The sequence below is a fragment of the Panthera uncia genome, chromosome F2 (assembly GCF_023721935.1).
Source record: "Panthera uncia isolate 11264 chromosome F2, Puncia_PCG_1.0, whole genome shotgun sequence".
Lineage (NCBI taxonomy): Eukaryota > Metazoa > Chordata > Mammalia > Carnivora > Felidae > Panthera > Panthera uncia.
In genome coordinates this window covers 19,262,662-19,284,470 of record NC_064812.1, presented here as the reverse complement: position 1 = coordinate 19,284,470, position 21,809 = coordinate 19,262,662, and the positions used below count along the sequence as shown (strand labels likewise).

General features: G+C 36.5%; 1 protein-coding gene across 5 annotated transcripts in view; it reads left to right on the top strand.

Moving 5' to 3' along the window:
* COL14A1 (collagen type XIV alpha 1 chain) overlaps positions 1-21,809 on the top strand; it is a 211,034-nt gene that overhangs the window by 133,141 nt on the left and 56,084 nt on the right. For all 5 annotated transcript variants that reach the window (XM_049632956.1, XM_049632953.1, XM_049632952.1 and 2 more), the window contains exons 35-37: positions 7,496-7,573; positions 10,678-10,764; positions 21,157-21,210. In XM_049632956.1, coding sequence (XP_049488913.1) covers positions 7,496-7,573; positions 10,678-10,764; positions 21,157-21,210 — 219 coding nt within the window. The remainder of the gene's footprint in view (positions 1-7,495; positions 7,574-10,677; positions 10,765-21,156; positions 21,211-21,809) is intronic.

The window sequence follows — 21,809 nt, the reverse complement described above, 5'->3', positions numbered from 1 at the left end:
TTATATTGAGGAATTATCAACTCTTAATGTTTTGTATTTCATACTGATTAAGAAACACACCATCTTCTGCTTCATAGAAGATACCTTTTGATAGCACACTCCAGAATTTATAAGTCTCCATAATTAGCAAACTAAGGATATCTTGTGGGGATAAATGGATGTCTATAGATAGATGCTTGGATGGGTGAACGAATAGACTGCAATTTAAGAAAGAGAAATAATGCTAGCTGTTTGAGATTCTGGACCCAAGTCACTTAGTACTATTATTTTTTTTTTCATTTTAGAAATAATGCATATAAAATCCCTGACACATAGTGCCATTCAATGAAGAGCGGTAGTTATTATTAGTGTCAATATTACCTCCTCCACTACCTTTTCTAAACCTCTAGTGCTTGTTTAACACTCAATTATTTGTAGCCATCTATTATGTTCTTGCACTTCTATTTATATACATTTTGCCCCTCTAGCCAGAGTATAAATCCCTTAAAAGAGAGACCATGCCATGGTCTTCATTTACAACTACCACCTTCTACCCCACATCACAGTATCTAATAAATTCGGATCAAAGGAGTAAGCTCTCAAGACATACTTGATAGACATTAAGTAGAATGTCATCTATTTGAATTTTATCGTGTCTTTTCTTAAAATGTTGTTTCGTATATATTGTATTCCATATGTGGCATTGATGGTAGTCCAGTTATATATATATATCCTACCTTCTTCTAATTTGTATTTTACAATTGCAGTTTTATAATTATAATTACAATAATTACATTTCAAATTAAGCTCTCTGTAATAATTGTACTCCAAGTATATGACCAATTATATATCAAAGAATTTATTTCTGAAAGCAAACGTGCCTGTAGGTTTTAAATCTACGGGCAATAAATCTTTACTTTTGGGCACGAAAGAAAAGCAATTAAACAGAGCACCCTCTGTGGTAACTTCCAGCCAGTAGCAGACAAAGGGGAATTTATGGAAGTCAATAATTAAAGAGTTCTTTGTAAGGCTCCCAAGGAAAAAGTTGTGGCTTTTGTTAGAATCTGGAAGTCTACAAAGGATCACTAAATAGATTTTCAGTGTGCCCACTTATTAAAGAATTTGATTACGTTGAAATGGATAATATTAGATTAGATCTCAAGAATGTGATCGGAAACTCACTTGTTCTTTTGGGTGATTACTTCATTGTTTCAGTGCAAAGCAAAAAGAGGTTTCAGTATGCAGCTTTCAACTTAGAAGTCACAAATTACTAACATAATTTTGATAGATATCTGTACCCCAGTACTCAGCAAAAGGGAACATGTAATGTGCAAGTATTGGATTATTCCAGGTGGAGTAATTGTCATATAAGAGAGATGAGTAGTTTATAGGCCAGCATTCGCTAGCAAATTCAGCAGCGATTCAAAAAATGCCAGATGATGGGAAAACTATAATATTCGGTCTTTAAAGAAAATAGATTCTTCTTAAACCAAAGTTGAGTGGAAGAGAGATGAGTGGATTTAGGGATACAGTAACTACTGTATTAAAATTGCTCACATTCGTAATAAAAACAGCTTGTGTTCAGTAATGTGAGATTTTATATTTCCTAGTGGGACTAAGCTAAGAAGCTGGCTTAACTAAGCTGTCAAAACACATGTGGGAAGAAACCTAACAACTGTGCTTCTCCTTTCTGTTCTCTCTCCTAAGAAGTTTCTTCTATCTTTTTTGATACCTGATAAAATTATAATGCTGCCAGATGATCCTAGAAATATTTTCAGCTTCCTGGCATGTGATCATGTTCTTTGTGCCTTTCTTGCCCCCTTTCCAAATCTAACACATATAACTATCCAATTGACATTTCTTTAGTCCTCTGCTATATAAATAAGCACGAGTACCAGTTATGTTATGGAGTTTTTTTATAACATAATTTATTGAGTTAAAGCTTTTATGTGCGAATCAACAGTAGACTAGTCAATGATGGTATAGAAACAAGTGTTTTAATTTTTTTAATGTGTATTTATTTTTGAAAGAGAGAGAGAGAGAGAGACCGAGTGTGAGTGGGGGAGGGGCAGACAGAGAGGGAGACACAGAATCCGAAGCAGGCTCCAGGCTCTGAGCTGTCAGCACAGAGCCTGATGCAGCACTTGAACTCACCGTGAGATCACGACCTGAGCCAAAGATGGACACTTAACTAACTGAGCCACCCAGGCACCCCGAAACAAGTGTTTTTAAATTACAAGAAAATGATCATATTTTCATATGAATTATGTATTTTAATTCTTAAACTAATAGTAGCTCATATTTATTGCATGCCTACTATGGACCAGGCAGTGTGTGCTTTTCTGAGATTATCTTGTTTAATCCTCCAAAAACTGTAGGAAGAGATCCTTATATTATCCCCACTTTATAGATTCAGAAACTGAGACTTCAAGAAGTTAGAGAGGGATCCCCTTTCAAAAAGTGAGGAAAGCAAGATATGAGACTGTATGTGACTTGCCCAAGATTACCTGCCTGCCTTGGTAAGTTCTCTACCACTGGGTCAGACTGATTCTTATAGAATTTAAAGCATAGGAGGGGGTCTGGTCTGTGCCTATGCCCTGTCTGTTCACCAACATATTCAAAGGCTCATCATTATTTAAATTCTGACCCTGAAAGTAAATGCAGTCAAGATGTCCTCCCAAAGGGATGCCTACACCTAAACATTTTAATTACAACCAATAGGTACAACAGCTATTAATTTTCATCTCCTCATTTAATTAGTGCCATTATGGTTTCCCTTACATTCAATAAATTGACTGAGACCAAGTAAGACAACCATGCTCAATAGCTGAGAAGGGGTCAGTGCTTAATAAATCTTAGCTTTGAGATGGAGTCTGTAAAAGTTAAACACCAGCTTAAAGCAGAAGATGACTGAGGTCCTCAGTTGCTCTTTCCCTAGTATTCCTGTGCAGTGTAAATTTCTCTAAGTATTTGTATAATTTCAGGTACAGCTTGACTTCAAGTTATAAGCTTAGTTATGCAATGCTGGAGAAAAATCAGAGGATAAAATCTGGTTATCAGTGGAAAGTTGAGCCAGGCTACATTTTCATTCCCATTCACATCACAATGACTCAACCGATGAGAAATATTTTATTCTCATTTTCATGTTAACTTTTGACCCCAAATGACTTGCCTTTTGTGTTACACCCAGACCAAAATGTCCAATAATGAAAAAAGAGCATTTGTAATTGACTAAGCGTTCCCCTGGAAGGTATTATAACAAATGAAAGTAGGAGCTTATGCACCCCTGTCTCTTTTCTCTCTTTTTTCACACATATATTTTTTATAATGTTCAGTTAGTTACAAAAGCAAAAAGAGGCTGACTCTTGCTTAGTTAGTTGCTTAAAGTATGATTGATTTTGAACCACATTGTCTTGTATTTTCAGGCACTCAAATATAAGATCTTTTGACATACTATGTCTGTACTGTTCCCTACACAATTTCTACAAATATGTATGTCATTGTTTTGGAATAAAATTCAGAGGGTTTTTTTTAATCAATCTTCAGAAATGTGCCTTGGAAAAGAAGCCCCTAAACAAAGGCTGAGGAATCCAAGCAATTACAAATACAAAACAATTATGAATAAATTTGTTGTACTCACAAAAAAAGGCTGCTGACTTCATCAAACTTGAAAAAGAAAAAGCCCACAGCATTCCACAAATGATAGTATTGGCTTCATTCAGCACTTAGTAGGCATTCAACCCCTTGAATAAATAAAATAAACTCCTAAGGATCCCAGTAGCTCAATGGGACAGAAGGTTAGCCAAAGCTTTGTTTGTAGACATCATCCTGTTAAAGGTGATTAGGTAGTGAATGTTTATTTGAAAAACATCAAGAAAGCCTGGTCCTTACTGGGGTTCGTGACCCTTCTTTCTTTTACTTACATCTTTCCATTCACTAAAAAGCTTTTACACTGTGGGCTCTATTCAGAAATGGGGAATTTCTTAATGGATGAATGACTAACAGACTGAACTGAATCTAATACTGTCATAATGGGGTCCATTTAATAAATGCCCCAGACAAATAGCATTGTAAAGTTAGGCTGGGGTGTCTGCATTTTAAACATGAGACCAAAGATCCTTTCACTGCAAAATGAAGCACAAGAAAATGAAATGTGCTGTTCAAATCCCAACCAGAACTCTGCTTTCAGCTCGTGCTTACGTTTCTTAGGCTCTTTCTTCCCAGGTCCTGATCAGCAGAATGGGGTTGGCATTGCTATTATACCTCACAGTGGTGAGCTGAGGATTAAAAGATACATGCAAATTCCTTAGGATAGTGCCTGGCACATAGTAGGTTGTCAGCAAATGTCCACTGCTATTGTCATTATATGCTTAGATTTTTCTCAACCAAAGTGTTAAACAGATATGATTAATGTGGAAACAGACTACTGTTGTATTTCTGTCCTTGATAATACCACTTTCATTTTGATTCCATTCTTTTGGCCTTTGTATTATAGACTCCTAAACCTTAAATAATTCAGTTATGAAAGGGCTGTACATGCTTCATTAAAATAATATGTATTATTTATAATGACTGTATTCTAGGCACTGTTATAAATATTTCACTACATTAACTCATGTTATTGTTTTTTTTTCAATTTTATTTAAATCTAAGTTAGTGAACGTACAGTGTAATGATGATTTCAAGAATAGAATTTAGTAATTCGTCACTTACATATAACACCCAGTGCTCATCCCAACAAGTGCCCTCTTCAATACCCATCATCCATTTAGCCAATCCCCCCACCCACCACCCCTCCAGCAACCCCAGTTTGTTCTCTGTCTTTAAGAGTCTCTTATGGTTTATCTCCCTCTCTGTTTTATATTATTTTTGCTTCCCTTCCCTTATGTTCATCTGTTTTGTTTCTTAAATTTCACTTATGAGTGAAATCCTAAGATATTTGTCTTTCTCTGACTGACTTATTTTGCTTAGCATAATACACTCTAGATCCATCCACGTTGTTGCAAATGGCAAGATTTCATTCTTTTGATCTCCGAGTAATATTCCATTGTTTATTATACACCACATCTACTTTATCCATTCATTAGTCAATGGAAATTTGGGCTCTTTCCATAATTTGGCTATTGTTGATAGTACTGCTATAAACAATGGGGTGCATGTGCCCCTTCAAATCAGAATTTTTGTATTCTTTGAATAAATATCTAGCAGTGCAATTGCTGAATCATAAGGTAGCTCTATTTTTAATTTTTTGAGGAACCTCCATATCATTTTCCAAAGTGGCTGCACTGCTGGTGGGAACTCACTTTATTGTTATAGCTATTATTATTATTACACTAATGTCTAGCTATAATTAAAGAGCTACTATTATTACATTAACTTTACAGATGAGGGAACTTGAGACTTGAACACATTACATCATCATTCAAAATGACTTTGTGAGTGATTCAAGGACTACACCCAGGCAGTTTAGCTCCATAGCCTCCTAATGTCTATGGTCCTTGAAATCTCTTTGTTGCTATTAATCATAAAAATCAGCATCCGTGTTCCTTAAAAATGTTTTAATTTTAAAAACTTATTTTTTCTTGGTTTGAAAATCTTAAAAGCCTAATTTTTTTAAATGTGAAATTTATTGTCAAATTGGTTTCCATACAACACCCAGTGCTCATCCCAACAGGTGCCCTCCTCAATGTCCATCACCCACCATCCCTTCCCTCCCAACCCCCATCAACCCTCAGTTTATTCTCAGTTTTTAAGAGTCTCTTATGGTTTGGCTCCCTCCCTCTCTTAACTGTTTTTTTTCCATCCCCTCCCCCACGGTCTTCTGTTAAGTTTCTCAGGAACCACATAAGAGTGAAAACATATGGTATCTGTCTTTCTCTGTATGACTTATTTCACTTAGCATAACACTCTCCAGTTCCATCCACGTTGCTACAAAAGGCCATATTTCATTCTTTCTCATTGCCAAGTAGTATTCCATTGTGTATATGAACCACAATTTCTTTATCCATTCATCAGTTGATGGACATTTAGGCTCTTTCCATAATTTGAAAAGCCTAATTTTTAAATGATCAGTATTTTGCTGTATGGTCGCCCTCCACAGACTCAGATATCATACCCATTGGGAATTTTTTTTAATATGGAGAAAAATAAGCAGTGAGCCATGCACATATTTCTTCAAACAACTCAACAGTTGTATATAGAAACAAACAAACAAAAACCCTGTGATGCTTTGATTCATGAATGTGCTTTCAATATTTAAGCTTTATTTTATTAATCTTTCAAAACTCTTGGGAAAGGATATTTATAGCAAAGCACAGTTCTTTCATATTACAAAAGAAAGCCTGATTTTATTTTCTGTACTGTCAGAGCAGGCTCTTCTGCGATGCTGTATGCATTGTTAACAACCTATTTCAGGAGTACTGTCTTCTCGGGCATTGTCATTCTCATCCAGAGGACCCCTGACAGAGACAAGTAGTATTCCTTGGGAGTAAATAAGGCACCAAAAGAGTTTCTAGAACTTGCTGAAAACACCACTCCCTCAAGGAAGGTTGTAGATGTAAAATGAAAAGATTTCACCCTTCTCCCAGCTCTGTAATTGGTGACACTTCTAATACTTGAAAATAATATGGGAAGAAATATATTAGAAATGATTAGGTCATGAAGCTAATGTTAGCCCTCAATAATGTTATAGTGATATTTCTGTATATTTCAAAATGAACACTGAGTTTCACCAACATACATGAGTAGAACAAGACTAAATATTTATGGCATGATCAATGGCTTACATAAAAATAGACAGCACGGATTCTCACAATTCCATTTGTGAATTTGTCATGACATTTACAATGTTGTATACAGTATTCCTGTGCCTACCTGTCACCCCAGTAAGATCTTTGAGGGCAAGATTTTGATTTTGTTCATTTTCATATTCTAAAGGTTGATGTAGTATCTGGTTTGCATTATACACTAAAGAAAAATCTGTTGAACGTATGCATAAGTGATTGAAGTCAGAATTCATTTGACAAGGCTTTGTGAATACCTACTACATATCACATATTATGATGGGGGGACACAAAGATGAATTAGTGGTTCTCTGTTCCTTGAAGAGCTCACAGTCTAAGGAGGAGCTAATATAAATAATCATACTGTATGGTGGGTGATATGCTGTGAAAGAAACATGTGGAATGTTGTAGGATTACAGAGACACTGGTTGTAACCATGACAGTACTGGCCGACTTTTAACTGAGGTACTAAGCTTCTTTGGGCAGAATTGAGAGGTGAAGTTGTGATAAATAAGGGAATTTTTGATGGATTAATTATACATGAAATCTTAAGTCACTGTGTGCTTGAGGAACAAAGTTAGTTTTATATTTTGGAATGACTTTCTTATTTATTTACTGTAATGTTACGTTACAAACATGTCAGTGTTGTATTATGTGATGCAGAATATGAAATCATAATTCTAGACACAGTGTGTCTACTTTTAATTAAATGACAATTTCATTTTAAATTGCAGTTCCAGTTACAGATGTTTGATATTATTTGTTCCACATCATGGGCCAATAAAGACAAATGCTGTGAACTTCCAGGCCTGGTAAGAATTCTTCTTTTATTAGTAGGCCTGTTCTTTATTGAAAAGTTCTAAAATTATATTTAATTTTCTCTGAAAGTTAAATGTGATTTCATAACATTCATAACAAGATAATTCATTGTGATGATCACAATGAAAAGCCGAAGAGATTGAGAAGGAGGTGTGTCTGACATCGGCAGGATATACTGACTTACATGATGGGGACTGCCCAGATCCAGGCGTGCAATTTACACATAGTCCAGAGGTTCTCAAATTTCCTGGTTCACGAAACCTTTAGTGTTGCAATCATTTTTGTTCATGGCACCCCTAAGCCAAAAGAAATGCCTAACAAATCTCTATATGAAGGAATTAGCTCCAAAAATCTTAAACATTGATTCTCTAAACTCAGTAGCCGCATTAAAAAAAAACACATGAATTGAAAGCAAAAAATGGTATTTTTATTTTATTCTTAAAAAACCACATTACTTACTAATGGGGTGCACGTGCCTATCAAGAATGCATGATTTTTCATATGTTAGAATCTGATTGGATGTCGCCACCCTCACTTCTTTTTTTACATTGATGTTTCCCATGGTACTTGCTTTCCATCATAGCAACTGCCAAAACTCCAGATTTGCAAGTATCTGACGTCATCAAACAGAGTATTTCAGTATCTAATGTTAAGACTGTGAACTACCTTGAGCTAGTTGTTCATATGAAGTCCTATGGGTGCCGAATATTGCTATTTCTCTTGAGTTTTAAAAACATTCACCATGACCCTGTGAGTTTGCTAAGGTGCCCCAGAGAATCTTGACACACAGTTCTGAAATCGTAGTCATAATCTGTTCGACATATGCGATGCTACTAGAAAATCAAATATTTTTCACATTATTAATAGCAAGTGTGGTTCATGGGGTTATACCTCTATGTATAAAACCAGATTCATATTTTAGGATCCTTGAAGACAGCGAGCCGAAATGGATGACCCTGTAGTGGTTGGGTAATAGTCATGTCTTAATAATTAAACTTGGAGAACGTGCATGGAGTAACCTTCATGAAGTCTAGAGATTTGCTTTTTTAACTACTTCCTCCAGATCACATCCTCTGTTGCAAGCATTACATTCATGGTGACTATGTTTGAGAAGGAAATACAGTTGGCCTTGAACAGTGTGGGGGTTGGAGTCATCAGCTCTCCTCCCCACTCAGGAAAACGTCTGCATATGACCTTGGACTTACCCAAAACTTAACTACTACTAGTCTTACTGATAACAGAAACAGTTGATTAACACATATTTTGTATGTTATATGCATTATGTACCATATTCTTACAGTAAAGTAAGCTAGAGAAAAGATGTTATTAAGACAATCACAAGGAAGAGAAAATATATTTACAGCATTGCACTGTATTTATTGAAAAACCAATCCACAGGTAAGTGGACCAGTGCAGTTCAAACACATGTTGTTCAAGAGTTAACTGATGGGGTGCCTGTGTGGCTCAGTTGGTTGAGCATCAGACTTTGGCTCAGGTCATGATCTCGCAGTTCATGGGTTTGAGCCTTGTGTCCGGCTCTGGGCTGACAGCTCAGAGCCTGGAACCTGCTTTGGATTCTGTGTCTCCCTCTCTATCTGCCCCTCTCCTCCTTACACTCTGTCTCTCTCTTAAAAAATAAATAAACATTTAAAAAAATTAAAGGGTTAACTCTAACTTTCTCTTTCTTCATCAAAATTAATTTCCAAGTAAACTCTGGTGAAGAATTAAATGAGAGACACCGTGATATTATGCTTAAGCACAGATGGATTGGAAATTGGAAGCAGAAACACTCAGAATCCTATGCTGTCTCTAGCCAAATGCAATCACCACTTTTCCTAGGAAGGACTCAGGCCTGATGAGAGCTTTTCTTTTCATTTCTATCACTGAAGATAGGCCAGTTCCATAGTAGGAAGGCATGTATATTCAGCAGCAGTGGCAAAACCATTATGGCCTCTGGTCACAAGAGGCCTGGTATCAGCCTTGTTAGGGGGCTCTTTCTGGATACTTAAGTTTGTATTTCACTCTAGCTGCCCACATGTCAGGCCGGATGTGGTAGCAGGGGGGTTTCCTGTAATGAGCTGAAAGCTTTGACTATTGTCCAACATTTAGAGAAAAGTATATACAGTATATATAGATCCCCTGCTCAAACTTTTTTGGGTTTCTGTTGTGAACATTTTAGATACTGAGATTATTTTCAACTTAATTATCATCTGTGTTCTATTCAGTTCCAGCTTTATTTTTCCCCAGTCTTAAATAATGATGTTTATTTTCTCTCTATCCAATGGGACTGGTGAACCCTATGAAGTTCTGTCGTGTCTTATCCCAGTGCAGACTTCATTTTTGGCTGGTGCTTCAAATGAGATATTCACAAAGTTTTCGATAGCTGTTAGCAGGTACTCTGTCTTCATAGCCTGGTAACTCATCCAGAGTTGTTCAACCGGACATTCATAATCTATCTTTAATGTCATGTGGCAACAAAACTGTGCTAGAGAAGCAAAATGAGCCCCTGTCCCAAAGCTTTAGATTGATGCTATGATGTTTCCTAATTTCAACCACAGAATGTGAGTCGTAATTAAAGTTGCTGTGGGGAATTGACAATACATTTAAGCACTGTTTTTACTTTGTTTTGTGTGTTTTAGTGTAGACACAGTTCCGAGTGACTATTCCAACACATTTTTTTTTATCCTTTTGAAAGGAAAAAATATCCTTTGAAATAGAAAAAAGAAAATTTTCAAGACCTGTAGTTCATAGAGTACTCCTACTCAAACTGAAGGAAATAGTAATGAGGAATTTTTTCTGCACCCACTTCTGCCTTTCTTTCTTCGCCTGCATTTCATTTTTCTTCACCTCCAAGCTCATTTTATCAACATCCTTTGGTAAGGGTGATGATCAGTGACTCACTAGACACTCATTCATTTTTCTTTAAGGAAAATATTTTGTGAGCAGGAGAGAATATTCTTTGCCTTTCCACACCAATGTTCACTTAAAAGTTTTTTTTTAAGTGTCTTAAATCAAAGTGTATTCCTTGATCCATAAAGCCATTGTATTGTCTTGTTAACAGTTATGGTTTGGTTTTTTTTTTTTTTTTTCCTCTCAGAGGGATGAGGAGACCTGCCCGGAGCTACCACATTCCTGCTCCTGTTCTGAAGTCAATACAGGGACTCTGGGACCAGCAGGCCCACCAGTAAGTCTTGCCTAATTTAGACTTAAATGTTCTTTAGCAATATTTATAGCTATTATCTGTTGTGTGTCTAATATGTGTTTGCCACTGTGCTAATAAACATATACTTAATTCTGTGAGCAAACTGAAGCACAGAGATGTTAAGTAACTTGCCTAAAGAACACATCTTTTCTTCAAATCCAGGTCTCCATGACTCCTACAGATGACCCTCTTTAACCTCTATAGCATACTTATCTCTCAAATGGTTATGTATTTCAAAATCTCCCCTTTAAACTCCTGTGGTTCATTTTCAGTGTGAATGTTTCAAAGACTGGCCTTCTACTTGTAACTTTAAGATTTGCATACCCTCCCTTTGCCCATTCTGTATTACAATTGATCCATGAGGAAAATTCAGCAGGAAAATTACCCTATCTGAACATGAAGTTCCCCACCACTGATGGGAACTTCCTGCAAAAAAGGAGAGAGAGGGGGGCACGTGGGTGGCTTAGTCGGTTAAATGTCTGACTTCGGCTCAAGTCATGATCTCACGGTTTGTGAGTTTGAGCCCCACGTCGGGCTTTGTGCTGACACTTCAGATGGCCTGGAGCCTGCTTCAGATTCTGTGTCTCCCTGTCTCTCTACCCCTCCCCCACTTGCACTCTGTCTCTCTCTCAAATATAAAACATAAAAAAAAATTTTTTTAAAGAAGAAAAAAAAAAAAGGAGAGAGAAGGAGATTGGCCAGGGTGAGGGTGAGGGGCGAGGAGGAGGAAGGAAGGAGGGAGACAAAGAAAACATCTTTGTAAAACATAAAATGTATGTAATTGCACTATGTGGGTCTTCGGATTTGCCATGATGAATTTTTCCATTTAATGTGTTTAAGTGCTCATTTTATGTCTAATCGCCTAAACTGGGGTTATCAGTGTTTCCTTGAGGTGAATATGATATAGTTGGTCTGTGGCTAGGAAGTAGCTAATGGATCAAGGCAGAAAGACAAAGGAAGCAGGGAGAAGAATCACAAGCAAATAAAGAAATCCAGACCTTGCAGGAGGAATGTTCTGATGCCCGAGCAGCCCTTGCACACTGGCCTGCCAGAGGAGGCGGCCCCACCAAGATGCGTGCAGGAGATCACGCAGACTGACCACTGGCTCACAGCGTGAAGGTTCACTCCAGTGTGGCCCCACCACCATGGTTTTCCTTCATCTGTGCACCACATTTCCTGAACTGAACAAAAAGGAAGAGAACCTACTGAATGTATCTGAAATATATCCCAGCAGTTTCTCCTTTACCTTTGGCACAGAGAACATTCTTTCAAGTGCAGATGTGGAACCCAAATCCCCCCCCTCCTTTTTTTTTGGAACAGGAGACTCTTTATCCCAAAGAAGCAAATATGGAGTGATGGTAAAAGCATTAAGTTTAAATCATAAAACTGGGCAAATCTTGGGGCACCTGGGGGACTCAGTCGGTTAAGTGTCTGACTCTTGGTTTCAGCTCAGGTCATGATCTCACAGTTGTGTGTTCAAGCCTGGTGTCTGGATTCTCTCTCTCTCCCTCTCTCTCTCTCTGTCCTTCCTCCCCACCTCAAAGTAAATAAATAAACTTTTAAGAAAAGGACAGGCAAATCTTTGAACCACAGTGAATCTCCATTTCCTCATATGTCAAATAACACCCTTCTGTGATGTTATGAGGAATACATGAGAAAAAGTATATGTAAGTATTCTGTGTATTACAAAATTTAAATCAAATGAGGGGCCTGGGTGGCTCAGTTGGATAAGCATCTGTCTTCAGCTCAGGTCATGATCTCAAGGTTCATGAGTTTGAACCCCGCATTGGGCTCTGTGCTGTCAGATCCTCTTCCCTTGTCTCTCTCTGCCTCTCCCCCACTCATTCTCTCTCTCTCTCAAAATAAACACATAAACTTAAAATAAAACTTAAATATAAGGAGTGATCTTTAGTTTAATCTTGGAATTAGAAACACAGATTTATTTTCAACTGTGTAGCTTGTTTTTTTAACCCAAAATCATGTCTTTGAACTTTATCAAGGGTAATGCACATTGTTCCATTATATAAAGTACAGTTTATTGACCCACTACTGTGGAGTATTTGCTTACTGAGCATCCTTTGTGTGTCTCTGCAAACATAAGTCGAGTGCTCTTACAATAACACTTAGAATCAGATTTGCTGGAGAATAGGGATGGTGTACCTTCAGCTTCATGAAGAAGCCGCTAATTGCCTTTCAGGGTGGTTGTCCCAATATATTTTCCCACAAAATCTAGAAGAGTTCTGGCTTTCAAGCATCTCACCAGCACTGTCTGTTGTTGCCAAACACGAGAACTTTTGCTTATCTGATGACTGTAAAACCCTGTGTGGCTGTTATTTGAAATAAGACTTTCCCTCTCTGCTAGTGACATGGGGCAGTTGTTCATTTGTGTCTGAGCCATTTGGATTCCTTTTTTTTTTTTTTTTAATGTTTGTTTGTTTGTTTATTTGTGAGAGAGAGAGAGAGAGAGCCAGCAGGGGAGGGGCCAAGAGAAAGGGAGAGTCCCAAGGAGGCTCCATACTCAGTGCAGAGCCAGACGTGGGGCTCAATCCCATGAACTGTGAGATCATGACATGAGTCAAAATCAAGAGTTGGATGCTCAACTGACTGAACCACCCAGGTGCCCCAGATTTCTTTCTATATAAATACCTGTTTATAAACTTTTTTCTTGGTTTTGTCATGCAGGTTTTTTGCTCATTAGTATCTAAGAGATTTTATGTATTCTGGACACTAATCTTTATTAATGAAATGGTTTGCAAATATCTTTTCACGGTCTATGGCTTTCTTGTTGTTTATGGGACTTTTTATTGTCTGTACATTTTAATTACAGTGTAGTGAAACTTAAGATTTCTGTGAGCTATCATCCTTTATGTCTTTTTTTTATTCCTCTTTTAGCCATGATTTACTTAAAAGTGCCTTTTTAAATTTCCAATTGTATGTGCACTTTTTACTGTTTTCTTGGTGGATTAATTTTATTGTACCTTATCATGGGAGATAGTCTATATAGTACCAATTTTTTGACATTTGTTGATTCTTTGACATTGCCTTGTGGTCTTGGTCAGGTTTTACAGATGTTCCATGCATGCTCTAGAAGAACGTGTGTGTTCTAATTGTGGAGTTCAGAATTCTAAGTATAAATGCCCAGTAAATCAAATTGTAAATTGTGTTGTTAGAATCTCCTTTGTCTGCATTATTTTTTTATCTTTCAATTAGTGACATAAGTGTTTAAAGTCTTCTACTTCAGCGTCCTGTCAAATTTTGTTTGTAATTCTGCATTGTATATCTTGAGTTTGTGTTACAGTGTGCAAAAAACTGAGAACAACTTGCTATATCAACATTTCTTGCTTGACTTATTTTCCTGGTAGGTATTTTCTCCAGCCTCTTAGTTTCAGCCTTTCCATGTCTTTATGTTTGAGATGTGTTCTCTTTAAATAGCATATGGTTAGATTTTGTTTTCAATCTGGTTTTGCAATCTTTCTTTTTAGAGTTTAGTCCATTCTATTGTTTTTGATCATTAACCTCTTGGGGCAAATATTCCTATATCCATCTATCACTGCAATTTTTGCTATTTGTCCCACATGATATATGTGTGGATTTCTTGGTTTGTTGAAGTTTTATCTACTTTTTGACTTTCTGTTATTATTCTCATTCTTTTCTCCCCTCCACTAATTCAGAAATTATTCTCTCTGTAGCTGTTTTTTCAGTAGTAAACCAAGAGATTTTAACAAACATATTTAATGTGACAAAGTCCAAAATGAACCATAATTTATACCCTTATTTCAACCAACACAATATTCTTGGAATTTTTTTCTCTTGGATCATCCTTTTTATAATTTATGTGCTGTTGCTATCTGGTATTTTAGTACTTTTTTAACATCACAAATTAGACATTTTATTATTATTTGTTATAAATTAATATGTGGTAAGACTTGCTCCATATTTGCTATTTTTTGGCTTACAATATCTTCTGGTATCATTTTTATTTCTCCTGGAAGACACCCCTTGGGTATTCCTTTAATGAGAGACTATTGATAGTAAATTTTCATTTTTTGTTCATCTTAAAATGTTTTTATTCCCCATATTATCAAAAGATAGTTTTGCTGGTCGTTACAGAGATTGTTAATTGCACCCCCCCCACACACCGTATTCATTGCCATGGCTTCTTTTTCATAGTAGAATTCCCTGAGTTTTAGCTAAGTACATGGCCATTCAGCTAGTGACTTGATTTCCTAGCATCTATTCAAGTAGATATGACCTTATGACTAAGTGCTGGTAGTGAGAGGAAAGGTGTATGTAATCACCCTAGACATTGTTCTTAAATGAAAATGAAGGGCCCTCCTTATCCATGCTTACCTTTCTCAACAGACTACTGTGGGAACTTGTGGTAGGGAGTTCACTTTGGTAAGCAGTGTCCTGGAACAGAGCATAGCAATAAAAGGAAAGCAACAAAGCTTCCACATTGTCTTACACGGTAAGGCTTCTCTACTATACTGAACCATTATCAGCTCAGATGTTAATATAAGAGAATAATAAGCCTCCTGTCTTGCTCAAAATTTTTAATATTGACCTCAATTAAAGCAGTCAGACAACTTTCCAAACTAATAAACAGGAAGATCTTGGTTTCAAGATCCCTTTGTCTTTAGTGATCTGAAGTTTCACCACAGGATGTTTGGTGTGGGGTTTTCATATTATTATTCTGCCATTTTGGAAAATTTATGACTTCATGGCTTGAATACCAGTGTTCTCATTAAATTTGGAGTTTTCTTAGTCGTTATCTCTTTGAAGATTGCCTCTCTCCTGTCATCTCTATTATGTTTTTCTGAAACTCAATTAGAAGTACATTGTAACTTTTCATTTTACTGTCATGTCTCTTAACCTTTTTTACTTATTTCTCCTTGTGTTTCCAGGATTCATTCTGTGTAGTTTCTTCAAATTTACTTTCTGGTGTACTCTATGTTTAGCTATGTGTCATATGCTATTTAACCTATCCATTGTATTTCTGATCTTGATGGTAATATTTAGCATATCTAGAAGTTCTGTTTGGTTCCTTTTCAAAACTTCTGGGCATTTCTTTTTGGTTGTTGTTTGTTTGTTTCAGGAGTATAATTTAGTGATTCATTACTTACATATAACACCCAGGGCTCATCACAACAAGTGCCTTCCTTACCACTCATCACCAATTTAGCCCATCCCCCACCCACCTCCCTCCATCAATTCCCAGTTTGTTCTTTATTGTTAAGAGTCTCTTATGGTTTGCTTCCCTCTTTTTCCCCTTGTCCCATATGGTCATCTGTTTTGTTTCCTAAATTCCACATTTGAGTGAAATCATACGGTATTTGTTCTTTTCTGGCTCACTTATTTCACTTAGCATAATACACTTTAACTCTATCAGCATTGTTGCAAATGGCAAGATTTCATTTTTTCATGACTGAGCAATATTCTATTGTGTGTGTGTGTGTGTGTGTGTGTGTGTGTATTAATTATCTTTATTCATCAGTTGATGGACGCTTGGGCTCTTTCTATAGTTTGGCTATTGTTATAATGCTGCTATAAACATTGTGGTGCATGTACTCCTTTGAATCTTTATTTTTGTATCCTTTGGGTAAATACCTAGTAGTGCAATTGCTGGGTTGTAGAGTAGTTCTATTTTTAACTTTTTGAGGAACCTCCATACTGTTTTCCAGAATGGCTGCACCAGTTTGTGTTCCCACTAACAATGTAAGAGGGTTCCCCTTTCTCTGCCTCCTGCCAACATCTGTTGTTTTCTGAGTTGTTAATTTTAGCCATTCTGACAGGTGTGAGGTGGTATCTCATTGTGGTTTTGATTTGTATTTCCATGATGATGAGTGATGTTGAGCATCTTTTCATGTGTCTTTCAGCCGTCTGTATGTCTTCTTTGGAAAAATGTCTATTCATGTTTTCTTCAAACCTTGTGGGCATTTCTGTAGTATTTCTTCTTTTGTAACACATCAAAACTATTTTTTTCTTTCAGTATTTTAAATACAGTTTATTTTTTTAATCTGATCATTTCAATATCTGCATTGTATGTGGTTCTGATTCTGCCATTTTTTTTCTGCTGATGTTATTCATGTTATCTTGTTTTCACATGTATTTTGTGAATTTTTTTTGGGTGGGGTGTGTATATTGGAGTTTTGTTAGATCCTGACAGGCAATATGAATTCTTTCTCTAGATTGTATGAGAATCGGCTTCTGTGTAATATTCTTTAGTAGAAATGTTTCTTACTCCTCCCATAGCTAAATTGGAAACAACATCTTGGTCATCCACCTGCTAGCTTTTTGGGGTTTTTTCCTAGCTGATTCACAGTGCAGCCTTACAAGTTCCTCAGCTTTAAAGAACATTTAATTTTCCACCCTGCCCCCACTTATCATAGGCCCTAGTTCACATTTCCGTGCTTTGTGTGAGCTTTAAAATACAAACTTTGCAGCAAACCTGAACCATTTTCCCCATGCTCCCCCAGGGCGATCTCGGTGCACATGTCTGCTTCTCTGTTTTTGTTTGTTTGTTTGTTTCTTCTTCATTCCTAGTGCTTATGCATTCAGTTCTTAATTATAATAATGTTTATTTTATTTTAAGCAGCATTAATAAGCTTTTTTAGCTGCAGGGTTTTCACATTTTTTTCATCTGTGATACTGCTGGAACAAGTTATAAAATATTTACATATGACTTAGAGTCAAACTTTGTAATGAGAAAAAAGCAGCAGAGAAGCAAAAGGGAAGAGTTGAGTTCTGACTTGGAGAGAAAGATGTAAATTAGGAGAAAAACTATTGAAATATTTGAATGTTTAAAGTATAATAAACTATACTTTTATAGTTTATAATATAACTTATAATATAAACTATTCAAGAGATAGTATCCCAAACAATATGCAATAAGCCCCATCTAATGATTTAACATAGTTGTGATTATTTTCTCATTCAAGAATTTCCACAATGGTGTTTTGTGCCAAGAAAGCTATAAGAGAGCTACAAGAAGGCATGGGTGAAAGAACCACATTTCCTTGGCCTAGACTAATAACCCTTTTTTATTAAAAGGGTAGAAGTTAACATCCAAAAAAATATGTTGAATTCTTATGTGCTCAGTGATGAAGGTTAGGGATAAGGTACAAAGTAAGTTCGAAATATAAAAAGGTTTGGGGCGCCAGGGGGCTCAGTTGATTAAGCGCCAGACTTCAGCTCAGGTCATGATCTTATGGTTTGTGGGTTCGACCCCCACGTCAGGCTCTGTGCTGACAGGTCAGAGCCTGGAGCCTGCTTCGGATTCTGTGTCTCCCTCTCTCTCTGCCCCTCCCCTGCTTGTGCTCTCTCTCTCTCTCTCTCTCAAAAAATAAACAAACATTAAAAAATTTTTAAAAAAAGAAAAGAAATATAAAAAGGTTCTAGGCTTTTAGACGTGGTGCCTTTGGTGTGAATATCCATGAGTCACTGGGACAAAACCTGTAGTTAAAAACCAATCATTGAAAATGCGCAGACAAGAAGAGTGGTGCCAGAATGGTATATTAATTGGGGTGCATTGGGCTTGCTGCAAGGAACATACAATATGACTGACACAGTGGTGTAAACCATTGGGACATTGAGACATTTATTGTTCTCACAGCAAAAGCTGTAGAGGTGGATGATCCCAAGGCAAATGTGGCTGCTCAACAAATTCATCAAGGACCAAGCTTGTCCCAGCTCCCCAGTTTCCTTTCGATAGGCCTGTGGCCTCTTCATCAAATTGGCCCAAAGTGTTTAATGTGCCCATTCTTGGGTGCAGAAAGGGGGCTGGGCAAGCAAATCTATCTTCTTTAGCCCTTAGAGTAGGAGAAATAAAATGGAGAAGGGAGTCAGGAAAGATTCTTTGGTAGCCAATCAACAGTCTGCCACTCTGAGGAAAAAGATTTGCATCTCATAACAGTGAAAGGTGTGGTATCCAAATATGTGAAGAATTTCTGCACAATAAAAAGAAGAAGACACTCAGCCCATTAGAGTATATATAATAGGTAAAGAATATAAATAGGGAGTCGCACTGAGATAAAATGCAAATGGACAAATGTTATGAAAAGATGTTCTGTGATAGTAGTTTCAAGGGAAGTGAAAATTCAAATAAGAGTAAAATATTATTTTTACCTTAGTTTGGTCAAAATGTAAAGTTTGACAATATTATAGGAGGAGAAAAATAATTTTCCCTCTACCCTTCTGGGTTCTTGGCTAAGATACCCCTGTTATAAAAAGACAGACGAACAGGAGAAAAACAGTCAAGAGTTTAATAAGACATGTATCTCTTGAATACATGGGAGATACCCAGGAAAGCTGAGGAGCCCCCCAGGGTAGCTGAAGCCATCACTTTCAATGTCTTCTTCAGCTAAAGAGACAAAAAGGTGTTGGGGGTGGGGATTATTACCAGGAATGGCATAGCAAATGAGGGTGAGGCTGATGTGCAGACCCAAGTCTCTGCTTTCTTCATAAGTAAGTTTCTAGAGATTTAGAGGCATCCCTTCCTTCCTGGTAAAAAAAGAGAAATGGAAATTTCCCTTATAAATGTAAATGCATAAATGTAAATGTCTCTTATCAAACTTTTACTAGGTTTTTGGTTTTCAGGGTTTCTCCTGAGTTTCTTAAGTAATCAGACTAAAATAATCCTTATGCCAGAGAGGCATACTGTGAAGTACCAAATCCCACTCCCCTTCAGTATCAAGTGGTGACTAAGGTTTAGAGAAGCAGGAACTCTCTTAAACTCTTGGTCGATGAATTAAGTAGCACAGCTCTTTTGGAGCACAGCTGGAAAATATATCTGCTGATCTGCACATTTCATTTATAATTCTACTTGTTGATATACTAAATATTAACATTTGTTCTTAAATATTGAGGTTTATATTTAAGGGATGTATAAAGATGTTAATTATAGAACTGTTTAAACAGCAAAAAAAAAAATGTGCAAAAAAACCCCTACATTTCCCATAAAGAAGAATGGTTAGACAAACAATTATATAATCCAAGGTTTGGATAACTATGCAACTCATTCAGAATGAGCTAAATCATATGTTATGTCATGGGAAAAATCTCCAAAATACATGAAGTTAAAATATGTAAGTAAAATATGAGAAATATGTAAAAAGTGTGATATCATGTATGTAAATTCTAATACATCATGTAATAGCACAAAAATACTATAGGCAATATTCTCTATAGATACATGTACACATAAAATGCAATTTTATAATTGTATTTTAAAAGTCTGGAAAATAAGCAACCTGGTGTTATTGGGGAGGGGAGTGAATTTAAGTGGTGAAAACAAGTTGGAAGAAACCTTGAAAGGTCTCCTGATCATTCTTTCCCCACGTGCTGTAAGCATTCCACTGATGGTAACAAAACGTTTTCTGGTAGTCGCATACGTAGCAGGAAATGAATTAGAATCACACACTGAGAAAGTTATTCTATTTTTAATGAGCTTGTAACCCTTCTGCTCAGGTGAAAGAGATATTCTGTATTCTTACTCACCTCCCTTTTTAACAGAGCAAGTCCATGGCTCGCAGACTTCAATAGGATCAAAATCTAGCTAAATTTAATAGCATTATTTATTGTATATTTTTAAGGTTACCTTCTATTCTTAATAAGTAATACGTTTTCCCCTTAACTTTAGAACTATAATGTTTGCTTTTAAGATCAGATTTAAGTGAAATAGTGAGTCAGTTGAAAAATAGAGTATAAATGGACATATGTATTTATGCACATATATACAAAGACTGTGTTCACAAAGAATACATATACACATACTTACATATGTACATATGTATGTACATATATATCTAGATAAAGAAAATGCTATTAAGTAATTATGCAGATGATACATTAATGGGGCAAAAATAGTAGGGAAATTCAAATAACTGAAGTTTCAGTAACACTAATTAGCCTTTTACGGTGTAAATAAAATTAAATTGTTACTATTTTTATATTATATAATAATATATGGTATATATATATCTTTTATAATTTAATTGAAGAATCTCAAAGTTGTGGTATAAGACACACGCAATTTTAGATTAGCAGTGTACTTTATTATTTTGCAGTGTACTTTAATTTTATTATTTGCATCCATTAATAGCAGTAGTCTTACACACTGAAGTCCCAAATACTGTAAGTTTTTTTAATTTGAAAGGATTTGGCATTGAAAGCTTTCTCAAAGTATGAGATCATCAGCAGGAAGAGGGGAGTCTGGCAGGTTTTCAGTAAAGGATCATAATGAACATATACCATTACACAATGAGCTGGCCTTTATTCAAAATAAGAAATTACATAATCCATATTATTGAGGAAAATGGATGAAATATGCTGCTTTAAGACTTGTCTTTGTGCTAATAGTTAACATCTGTTTGCCAGGGTGGTCCAGGACTCCGAGGACCAAAGGGCCAACGAGGTGACCAGGGTCCAAAGGTAATGTTCTTTCTGTCTCTCTGCATCTCTGTCTCTCATAACTGGCAATAATGTAATTTTGGAGCCTAGTACCATCTACCCTTTGTGATCCAAAACTCATTATATTTTTATGAAAGTTGTATCTCAGTCTTTTCCCTTATTCTTAAAGACTTCATTTTTTTCATAAAAATATTTAATAACTTAGTAAAAGAAAGGTTTGTTTCTGGGTCAAAAATCGGATGTCGATGTTCTGAGTGGTTTAGTTTCCAAGGTAGTATTCCCTCGTGTGTGTTCTGCTCTTCCTCAACCTGCAACAAAGTAAGGAGAAAACTGAATCACAACTAGGGAGCACTGCATCCCAGGTGATTTCTCAAGTTTTAGAGTCCTCCTCCCTCCCCACTATGTATAATCAAACACACAACTCTATTTTCCTTTCTCGCTGCCCAGGGCCACCAACTGTGCTGGTTTAGGCCATGCACTGCACAAAGGCACCAGCTAAGAAGGCCAAACCATGCCAAGCCATGTCCAGGGACACGTTTTACTACTTTGCACAAAGGTGCCCTAAGGGATGGGCAGGAGCCCAGTCAGTAATTGAATTCAGGCCTCACCATCTTCTACCT